Below are 11,499 nucleotides of genomic sequence, written 5' to 3'. Positions count from 1 at the left end.
CTATAAGTGATTGGGGGACCTTGTCTGTGTGATGTTAGAGTTGTTAGGGGGGTTCAAAAATTATAAAGTTCTGTAGGCCTATCTAAGATTTTATTTAAACATGTTTACTTTCTAAAGTAACATATGAAATCAGAAAAAAAGATGAGACTCCTGTTAACATGGTTTAGCAATTCTAATTATTCGATTTACAACTATTCATTTTTACAAAAGTTTAGAAAAGTGACTTAGAATCCAAACTTGTCAACTGCAATGTGAAGATTCTGGAATGTTTGTTGAAAACATCTTCCACTGATATATAAGATGCACATAAATTTTCGTTTTATAATGATTTTGTTGCTTTGGCGTAGGACAGTCATAAGTACTTACGTAGAAACCTTGAACTTCAGTGCGTCATCAGACTCTCCTACTCCATTCGCTTCACTTGGACATTCCGATTACAACGGGAACAATAAGCAGAGTGCTAAGGAGGGTCATAGGGGAACGTTTGAAAGTAATATCGACCATATGCAAAATACCACTACGGATGTTAGTCATCACACAGCTCCGAGGAAGTACATGTCAAGTAAATGTACTTGATTTAAAGCGAATTAAGATACCTGTCGCACTTCTACCCCTTGCTATATAACCTAGTGCAGTACTACAGTGTGGTCACAAAGACCCAACAGGACCAAGGTGTAGGCGCTGTAGAGCGGCAGAGCGCGCGGACTGGAGCAGAGAGGGAACTGAGCGGAGGTTTCAACCAAGGAAGGAACATTTCATTTTTGCGTACGCTTAAGACACTTATGTGGAGAGGAGACGATACCAATTTCCGCAGGTGTAAACATCGAGCTCTCAAAAGTCAGAGAGGGGTTGAAAAACATTTAAACTCAGTGTACAAGTGCTTTAATAGCCTATTTATACTTTTTAAAATAGAAACAAACGAAGAAAGAATAGTTTTAGGGCGGAACAGTTGCGCGCAACAGATAGCTGCATCATGAAATTACTTCTACCGCTTGTGATAGCTTTTATTGCTATTGCCCAATTTTTTTGTGAAGAAATTGGTCCAAAAGAAGATCTTGATTATTGGACAAACGATCAAATTACGGTAGGAATGATTTAATGATTTTACATAACAAGACAATTATATATTTTTTTCGTTAGAATCGTCTATTAAACGAATTTAAAAAATGAACGTGTAAAAAGGTATGATTGCTTAACTATTGGACAAAAAATATTGTTTAATTTAATGGCACAGCCTTAAATTGTTTCAACCTATTTTTTATCACACATGTTATAAAATATTTGTATGCTGATGTCTGTTATAGGATAATTCACCTGTTTCGGAGAGTTTGGTGATGCGTAATTAAGCATGTATAGGGATTAAACATAATGTCGGGTGAAAGATTTGTTATGATTCATTGGGCGTAAATTGTGAGCTTTTAGCTCAGTGTACAGCGATCATTACTTTAGTCCCAGATTGAAGCTTCATTCACATGTAGCGCACGTTCAACCTTTGACATTGCGGGTTGGGCGACTGCCAAGTCTCTGGGCGGATCTTGGGGCATATTTCTCATAAACTTCAGTCAGATTGGGAACATTCAGCAGGTAGGCCTATGTAATCATTGCCTCGCCTCTGAGGAAACACAGAGCGTTGTAACAAGGCGGGTGGGTTATATTATTCAATAAGGAAGGAACCAAAGGACCTGGGATGTCTTGGATAAGTGATGGACACTTTAATGAGCCCGTGGTCATTAGTAGCTGTTGGGCCCCTGCTTTTAGACTAATGTTGACTCTAGAAATATAGGCTACACCGTCAGATAAAAATAGGATCGGATATGAAAGTTCACACGGGGTGTCTTTACTGATATATATAGATTGCCCTGCGAGATTAGATCTAGAGCCATAAAAATGTACGATATTTTACGCAGAGCTATAGGCTTGTAGGCTATAAAGGAGTCTGTCTCCCCCTCCTTCTATACCCTATGTCTAATGTTCCGTTAATTTGATTTCCTCCCTCGTGCAGGACGAGTGGCTGTCGTCTGACCCGTTCAGAGAGATACTGCGGAGGATGACGCGGAAACCGCGGCCTCATCAGTTCTTTGGCCTGATGGGGAAACGCTCCTCCGGTAAGACCGTGCCTCCTCGCGCCTCGCCCTGTCGCCATTCTTCAGTCTCTATAAGACACTTTCCCGTTTGTATTAAAATGAATCACATTAATTGATATGCATTATTATTGCAATTCATAATTACAAACTGTATATCAATATCTTTACGCACGTTTTTTGCCTATTCATAAACGAAATTACATTATTGTAGGCCTACATTGATTGTGTTTTTTCCCCCTTTCTTCCAACAGCGAATGCACAGATAACCCGAAAAAGTAAGTGACAAAATCATAATTAATTAATCTTTTCATTAATATTGGAGAATATTTCCCAATAATTGTCCTTGCATACCGAAATATGAAGCCATGGTTTATTTATTAAGATATAATTAGTTTTACTGACATGTTACAAAGGCACAATGTCTGTGCATAACTGAGCAAGTGAGGCACACGTGTGTAGGCTAGGCAGGTGCTGGTAGCCTGTCAGGCAAGGTTGGGGATTATTTGCACATCAGGTCAGGTGTTACAAGTTATGACGTTTGATGACGTACTTCACCATGTTGGTTGTAGAGGTTCGTGCTAACCATGCGTGGGAGGGAGAACACACACCAAATGTTGCCCAGCAGAAAAATAAGAAAATGCATGGGTTGAAAATTGATATTTATTTTGCATAATGGTAAGTAAAAGTCAAACGAAAGAGAGGGAGAGAAAAAACAAATGTGTCAGATGTTTTAATTAAATCACAACCCACACAGCTAACAGGTCCTTTGAGGGATTTAAGGAGACAGTAGGTGGTCTTCAATGCCTTGAAAACCCCAAAATTCCCTCACTAGGGTACATCCTTTTAATTATGCCTTAAATACCTCTATTCCCTCACTAGGATACTAGTCTTAAGTCTGTCTTGAAGACCACTCCATTTCTTCACTAGGATGGTAGTGTTAATTCTGCCTTGAAGACCACTCCATTTCTTCACTAGGATGGTAGTGTTAATTCTGCCTTGAAGACCACTCCATTTCTTCACTAGGATGGTAGTGTTAATTCTGCCTTGAAGACCCCTCCATTTCTTCACTAGGATGGTAGTGTTAATTCTGCCTTGAAGACCCCTCCATTTCTTCACTAGGATGGTAGTGTTAATTCTGCCTTGAAGACCACTCCATTTCTTCACTAGGATGGTAGTGTTAATTCTGCCTTGAAGACCCCTCCATTTCTTCACTAGGATGGTAGTGTTAATTCTGCCTTGAAGACCACTCCATTTCTTCACTAGGATGGTAGTGTTAATTCTGCCTTGAAGACCACTCCATTTCTTCACTAGGATGGTAGTGTTAATTCTGCCTTGAAGACCACTCCATTTCTTCACTAGGATGGTAGTGTTAATTCTGCCTTGAAGACCACTCCATTTCTTCACTAGGATGGTAGTGTTAATTCTGCCTTGAAGACCACTCCATTTCTTCACTAGGATGGTAGTGTTAATTCTGCCTTGAAGACCCCTCCATTTCTTCACTAGGATGGTAGTGTTAATTCTGCCTTGAAGACCACTCCATTTCTTCACTAGGATGGTAGTGTTAATTCTGCCTTGAAGACCACTCCATTTCTTCACTAGGATGGTAGTGTTAATTCTGCCTTGAAGACCACTCCATTTCTTCACTAGGATGGTAGTGTTAATTCTGCCTTGAAGACCACTCCATTTCTTCACTAGGATGGTAGTGTTAATTCTGCCTTGAAGACCACTCCATTTCTTCACTAGGATGGTAGTGTTAATTCTGCCTTGAAGACCACTCCATTTCTTCACTAGGATGGTAGTGTTAATTCTGCCTTGAAGACCACTCCATTTCTTCACTAGGATGGTAGTGTTAATTCTGCCTTGAAGACCACTCCATTTCTTCACTAGGATGGTAGTGTTAATTCTGCCTTGAAGACCACTCCATTTCTTCACTAGGATGGTAGTGTTAATTCTGCCTTGAAGACCACTCCATTTCTTCACTAGGATGGTAGTGTTAATTCTGCCTTGAAGACCACTCCATTTCTTCACTAGGATGGTAGTGTTAATTCTGCCTTGAAGACCACTCCATTTCTTCACTAGGATGGTAGTGTTAATTCTGCCTTGAAGACCACTCCATTTCTTCACTAGGATGGTAGTGTTAATTCTGCCTTGAAGACCCCTCCATTTCTTCACTAGGATGGTAGTGTTAATTCTGCCTTGAAGACCACTCCATTTCTTCACTAGGATGGTAGTGTTAATTCTGCCTTGAAGACCACTCCATTTCTTCACTAGGATGGTAGTGTTAATTCTGCCTTGAAGACCACTCCATTTCTTCACTAGGATGGTAGTGTTAATTCTGCCTTGAAGACCACTCCATTTCTTCACTAGGATGGTAGTGTTAATTCTGCCTTGAAGACCACTCCATTTCTTCACTAGGATGGTAGTGTTAATTCTGCCTTGAAGACCACTCCATTTCTTCACTAGGATGGTAGTGTTAATTCTGCCTTGAAGACCACTCCATTTCTTCACTAGGATGGTAGTGTTAATTCTGCCTTGAAGACCACTCCATTTCTTCACTAGGATGGTAGTGTTAATTCTGCCTTGAAGACCACTCCATTTCTTCACTAGGATGGTAGTGTTAATTCTGCCTTGAAGACCACTCCATTTCTTCACTAGGATGGTAGTGTTAATTCTGCCTTGAAGACCACTCCATTTCTTCACTAGGATGGTAGTGTTAATTCTGCCTTGAAGACCACTCCATTTCTTCACTAGGATGGTAGTGTTAATTCTGCCTTGAAGACCACTCCATTTCTTCACTAGGATGGTAGTGTTAATTCTGCCTTGAAGACCACTCCATTTCTTCACTAGGATGGTAGTGTTAATTCTGCCTTGAAGACCACTCCATTTCTTCACTAGGATGGTAGTGTTAATTCTGCCTTGAAGACCACTCCATTTCTTCACTAGGATGGTAGTGTTAATTCTGCCTTGAAGACCACTCCATTTCTTCACTAGGATGGTAGTGTTAATTCTGCCTTGAAGACCACTCCATTTCTTCACTAGGATGGTAGTGTTAATTCTGCCTTGAAGACCACTCCATTTCTTCACTAGGATGGTAGTGTTAATTCTGCCTTGAAGACCACTCCATTTCTTCACTAGGATGGTAGTGTTAATTCTGCCTTGAAGACCACTCCATTTCTTCACTAGGATGGTAGTGTTAATTCTGCCTTGAAGACCACTCCATTTCTTCACTAGGATGGTAGTGTTAATTCTGCCTTGAAGACCACTCCATTTCTTCACTAGGATGGTAGTGTTAATTCTGCCTTGAAGACCACTCCATTTCTTCACTAGGATGGTAGTGTTAATTCTGCCTTGAAGACCACTCCATTTCTTCACTAGGATGGTAGTGTTAATTCTGCCTTGAAGACCACTCCATTTCTTCACTAGGATGGTAGTGTTAATTCTGCCTTGAAGACCACTCCATTTCTTCACTAGGATGGTAGTGTTAATTCTGCCTTGAAGACCACTCCATTTCTTCACTAGGATGGTAGTGTTAATTCTGCCTTGAAGACCACTCCATTTCTTCACTAGGATGGTAGTGTTAATTCTGCCTTGAAGACCACTCCATTTCTTCACTAGGATGGTAGTGTTAATTCTGCCTTGAAGACCACTCCATTTCTTCACTAGGATGGTAGTGTTAATTCTGCCTTGAAGACCACTCCATTTCTTCACTAGGATGGTAGTGTTAATTCTGCCTTGAAGACCCCTCCATTTCTTCACTAGGATGGTAGTGTTAATTCTGCCTTGAAGACCACTCCATTTCTTCACTAGGATGGTAGTGTTAATTCTGCCTTGAAGACCACTCCATTTCTTCACTAGGATGGTAGTGTTAATTCTGCCTTGAAGACCACTCCATTTCTTCACTAGGATGGTAGTGTTAATTCTGCCTTGAAGACCACTCCATTTCTTCACTAGGATGGTAGTGTTAATTCTGCCTTGAAGACCACTCCATTTCTTCACTAGGATGGTAGTGTTAATTCTGCCTTGAAGACCACTCCATTTCTTCACTAGGATGGTAGTGTTAATTCTGCCTTGAAGACCACTCCATTTCTTCACTAGGATGGTAGTGTTAATTCTGCCTTGAAGACCACTCCATTTCTTCACTAGGATGGTAGTGTTAATTCTGCCTTGAAGACCACTCCATTTCTTCACTAGGATGGTAGTGTTAATTCTGCCTTGAAGACCACTCCATTTCTTCACTAGGATGGTAGTGTTAATTCTGCCTTGAAGACCACTCCATTTCTTCACTAGGATGGTAGTGTTAATTCTGCCTTGAAGACCACTCCATTTCTTCACTAGGATGGTAGTGTTAATTCTGCCTTGAAGACCACTCCATTTCTTCACTAGGATGGTAGTGTTAATTCTGCCTTGAAGACCACTCCATTTCTTCACTAGGATGGTAGTGTTAATTCTGCCTTGAAGTCCCCTTGACCCCGACTGAGTAAAAAAATGTGATGACGTTGAATCAACATGGAAAAAGTAATCAATGAAAGGAAATGTACCAAATAACTTTGAACCTAAATCCAATTACATGGTGATATCATATTTTTTTTCATGCGGAATTCACTGTAGTTAACTCAACCAAATGTAAATCAAAACTAGACATTGAGATGACTAACATCTGTGCCCAGTGGGAGAGAGAGAGGGACATCCCACATCCCCTCTGTTCAGTCATTTAGGTATTTCTTAAATGACTCCCCTACTCAGCGAAAGGAGGCAGCAAGTGCAGCATAAATACATACTGTACAGTGCATTTAGAAAGTGTTCAGACCTAATCCCTTTTAACACAATTTGTTAAGTTACAGCCTTATTCTAAAATTGATTTTTTTTAAATGATCCTCATCAACCTACACACAATACCACATAATGACAAATCAAAAACTGATTTTTTGAATTTCTTTGCACAACTTGATTGGAGTCCACCTGTGGCAATTTCAATTGGTTGGACATGATTTGGAAAGGCACACAGCTGTCTATATAAGGCCCCACAGTTGACAGTGCATGTCAGAGCAAAAACCAAGAACACATTGGCCTCTATCATTCTCAATTGGAAGAAGTTTGGAACCACCAAGACTCTTCCTAGAGCTGGCCGCCTAGCCAAACTGAGTAATCGGGGGAGAAGGTCCTTGGTCAGGGAGGTGACCAAGAACCCGATGGTCACTCTGACAGAGCTCCAGAGTTCCTCTGTGGTGGTGGGAGCACCTTCCAGAAGGACAACCATCTCTGCAGCACTTCGCCAATCAAACTTTTATGTTAGAGTGGCCAGACGGAAGCCACTCCTCAGTAAAAGGCACATGACAGCTCGCTTGGAATTTGCCAAAAGGTACCTAAAAACAAGATTCCCTGGTCTGATAAAACCATGATTGAACTCTTTGGCCTGAATGCCAAGCGTCACATCTGGAGGAAACCTGGGACCATCCCTACGGAGAAGCATGGTGGTGCTAGCATCATGCTGTGGTGATGTTTTTCAGCGGCTGGGACTGGGAGACCAGTCGGGATCGAGGGAAAGATGAATGGAGCATAGTACTACGAGATCCTTGATGAAAACCTGCTCCAGGGGCATTTAGGACCCACATTAAGCACACAGCCAAGACAACGCAGGAGTGGCTTCGGGACAAGTCTCTGAATGTCCTTGAGTGGCTCAGCCAGAGTCCGTACTTGAACCCAGTCTAACATCTCTGGAGAGACCTGAAAATAGCTGTGCAGCGGTGCTTCCTATCCAACCTGACAGAGCTTGAGAGGATCTGCAGAGAAGAATGGGAGAAACTCCCCAAATATAGATGTGCCAAGCTTGTAGTGTCATACCCAAAAAGACTCGAGGCTGTAATTGCTGCCAAGGGTTCTTTAACAAAGTACTGGGTAAAGGGTCTGAATTCTTATGTAAATGTGATATTTCCCATGGGGTCTTTAGAAAATGTTGCCGGACTGGTTCCCCCTGTATATAGCCTCATTATTGTTGTGTAATTTTCTTGTGTTACTTTTAGATTTTATGATTTTTTTCAACTTTAGTTTGTTTAGTAAATATTTTCTTAACTCTATTTCTTGAACTGCATTGTTAAGGGCTTGTAAGTAAACATTTCGTGGTAAGGTTGTATTCGGCGCATGTGACAAATACAATTTGATTTAATATTTTGTTATTATTGTGTTATTATGTAAATTAGGTATTTCTGTTTTTCGCTTTGTCGTTATGGGGTAGTGTGTGTGTAGATTGTTGAGGAAAACAATCCATTTTAGAATAAGGCTGTAACGTAACAACATTTAGAAAAAGTCAAGGGGTCTGAATATGTTCTGAATTGACTGAATATATGGTATAGACCACTGTGTGGCAGGAGCCTTAATGCAGGCATGACTGTACATTACTCATCATTGGAAGCAATGAGAGAGAAATAGAGAGGGGAGAGAGAGGAATGGAAGAAGAGAGAGAGAGAGGGGAGAGAGAGGAATGGAAGAAGAGAGAGAGAGGGGAGAGGGGAATGGAAGAAGAGGGAGAGAGGAGAGAGAGAGGAATGGAAGAAGAGGGAGAGAGGGGAGAGAGAGGAATGGAAGAAGAGAGAGAGGAGAGAGAGGAATGGAAGAAGAGGGAGAGAGGAGAGAGAGGAATGGAAGAAGAGAGAGAGAGGGGAGAGAGGAATGGAAGGAGAGAGAGAGGAGAGAGAGGAATGGAAGAAGAGAGAGAGAGGGGAGAGAGGAATGGAAGAAGAGAGAGAGAGGGGAGAGAGGAATGGAAGGAGAGAGAGAGGAGAGATAGGAATGGAAGAAGAGAGAGAGAGGGGAGAGAGGAATGGAAGAAGAGAGAGAGAGGGGAGAGAGAGGAATGGAAGAAGAGAGAGAGAGGGGAGAGAGAGGAATGGAAGAAGAGAGAGAGAGGGGAGAGAGAGGAATGGAAGAAGAGAGAGAGAGGGGAGAGGGGAATGGAAGAAGAGGGAGAGAGGAGAGAGAGGAATGGAAGAAGAGAGAGAGAGGAATGGAAGAAGCGGGAGAGAGGGGAGAGAGAGGAATGGAAGAAGAGAGAGAGAGGGGAGAGAGAGGAATGGAAGAAGAGGGAGAGAGGGGGGAGAGAGAGGAATGGAAGAAGAGAGAGAGGGGGAGAGAGAGGAATGGAAGAAGAGAGAGAGAGAGGGGAGAGAGGAATGGAAGAAGAGAGAGAGAGGGGAGAGAGAGGAATGGAAGAAGAGAGAGAGCGAAGGAGAGAGATGGGGAGAGAGCAAAGGTGAGCGAGAGAGGGAGGCAGAGAAAAGGGGAGAGAGAGAGTGCTTCAATCAATGCCCCAAGGACATTTAGGCATTAAATTAGATTGGTTACGCGGGTGATGGAAAGATGGACCCGAGCATCTCACCCTTCCACACAAACTGTTGAATATAAAATATACATTATACAGTATATATATTATATATATACACTATACAGTATACATATAATATATACATTATAATATATTACAGTATATAACACACAATGGAGGGGCCAAGCACTTATGACGTCCGGAGGGAAAATTGTAAGTGACTCGTGACTAGACCACCAATGGAAATTGCACAGGATTCCGTCGCCCCGTTACGATCATCATGATTCCCAAACCCCTGATGTGTTGCCAGATAGGGTATGTTGACAGATAGGGTATCCCAGGGGTCTTACGCAGAGTTTTATTACCCCACCACTCCCCCTTCTCCCCCACATCCTCCCCTGTCTCCCCCATTCCCTCCACCTTTATATTCTATTCCATTAGTGTGATTGACAGAGTCTGACAGAGACATCCGTCAGTCTGTGACGCAAGTGTCCCCTCAGTACATGCATCCTATCCCGCCCTCCTAGGAAAAACAATCTCCAACCACTACCCTTCCTTCCAAAGCGTGTGGGTGGCCGCCTCTATATCTCTCAGTCACTAGGGCAAGGGGACAGGGACTGAGTCCATCCATCAATTTGCACAAGACTAGATATCTGCCAGAGTAGGAGGAGTGTAGATATGATTCTACACACTCTCCTCTCACCATTTAGGTTATACACTATTCATTGCATCACTGACGAAAATGATTGGTCACATGTTATTTGGATAGTCCAGATAGATGTTCTACAGATGGTCGTACAGTCAACACACTATCTGTTGATAAGCAACTGCTTGCTACGGTTACAGTTAGGGTTAGAATAAGGGTAAGGGTTAAGGTTAGGGCTAGGGTTAAGGTTAGGGTCAGGATGTAAACAATATTGGCAGTTACTGAAATAACTCGCACCTTTTTGCTCTGCACACTAGTCACTGCATCACTCATTGTCTATAACTGCAGTGTCAATGGTATTGGCTGTCTTCTCTTTCAGGGCATAAAATTAACTCCTTTGTTGGATTGATGGGCAAGAGGAGCCAAGACGAACCAGGTACAGGCCTCATATTGGCTTCTTACACTACTGAGTCGAACCTAGCTGAACCAAGCTGTTCTTAGCTGGCCTGGTTACGAATCCACAATAATTGCTGGAACTGGGCTAAAAATGACAATCTGAAAAGAATCTGTGCTGTGTTATTTACAAGCTTTCTCTTCAACTATAGATTCATTTGAGTGGAACACACAACAGAACTACAACAAGCGCCGCTAACCAGTTAATCTGTATCCAGTCCTCTGCTATTGGTCCGCTTCTCAACAAGTCATTCCTACAGAAGATCGGAAGGGGTGTCTGATGCGTAGTTTTGTTTCCTCCAAAATATGTGTCGTCAAATTGATTGTAATTCCCGTAATAAAATGTCTGTTTCCACATCGTGTTGATGTAGCTGTACTGTACCTGACTGTGCCAATTTGACTTGTTCAGGAAGAATGCAGGAGTGTGATCTGAATAGGGTTACAAAATTCTGTTAGTTTTCCCAATCATTCCCAGGTTTTCTAGAAATTCCGGTTTGAAGATTGGAATTAGATGGGAAATCATAAAACTGACATTTCCAGAATATTCCAACTAGGATTTCTGGGAAAACCTGGTAAATGTGTGGAAGATAGTGGACTGTTGTCACCCTCGGTGTGAACTGATACTGCTACCGTACCTTACAGAAACATTATGTTATTTAATGTATGTCAAACTATTTTAGTACCATCACCATATCATCGGTTCCAGAGAATACTGTTGTCGTGGACCATCAAAGCAAAGCTCTACCCCAGGGTATGTAGAAAATTGCACTGCCAATCCCACTGTCTAGTGCCTCAACTGTTTTAATCACAACTGATTGTTCTGTAAATAAACTAAATACTCTGGTACACTACAGACATGCTGCTCCATCAGGACATGCTCTCATTTAAATTGACTGTAAATCAAACTGTCATGTTTATGAAACCAAGACGTATGGTATGACAGAATACTTGTATGTAATTGTGGCTTGATATATTAAAACTATTTTCTTTATTGGTGG

The 11,499-nt window shown here is 41.8% G+C and overlaps 1 protein-coding gene across 1 annotated transcript; it reads left to right on the top strand.

Annotated features, from left to right (window-relative positions):
* Positions 1 to 415: 415 nt before the first annotated feature.
* LOC110496434 (protachykinin) lies at positions 416 to 11,496 on the top strand. Its single transcript, XM_036953014.1, has 6 exons — positions 416 to 1,084; positions 2,003 to 2,105; positions 2,336 to 2,359; positions 10,428 to 10,484; positions 10,654 to 11,034; positions 11,100 to 11,496. The coding sequence occupies exons 1-5, from the start codon at positions 974 to 976 to the stop codon at positions 10,698 to 10,700; spliced, it is 342 nt and encodes a 113-aa protein (XP_036808909.1). The 5' UTR covers positions 416 to 973; the 3' UTR covers positions 10,701 to 11,034; positions 11,100 to 11,496.
* The last annotated feature ends 3 nt before the right edge of the window (positions 11,497 to 11,499 follow it).

The sequence above is a fragment of the Oncorhynchus mykiss genome, chromosome 18 (genome assembly GCF_013265735.2).
Source record: "Oncorhynchus mykiss isolate Arlee chromosome 18, USDA_OmykA_1.1, whole genome shotgun sequence".
Taxonomy (NCBI): Eukaryota; Metazoa; Chordata; class Actinopteri; order Salmoniformes; family Salmonidae; genus Oncorhynchus; species Oncorhynchus mykiss.
Note: the sequence above shows the minus strand (reverse complement) of the source record. Positions and strands in the feature narration are given on the sequence as shown.

Excerpts from the sequence above, each read along its gene's own strand:
- LOC110496434 (XM_036953014.1), top strand. The coding sequence starts at position 974 with ATGAAATTACTTCTACCGCTTGTGATAGCTTTTATTGCTATTGCCCAA. Across the intron at positions 2,106-2,335 it reads GATGGGGAAACGCTCCTCCG|CGAATGCACAGATAACCCGA; the intron begins GTAAGACCGTGC and ends TTCTTCCAACAG. Across the intron at positions 10,485-10,653 it reads GAGGAGCCAAGACGAACCAG|ATTCATTTGAGTGGAACACA; the intron begins GTACAGGCCTCA and ends CTTCAACTATAG.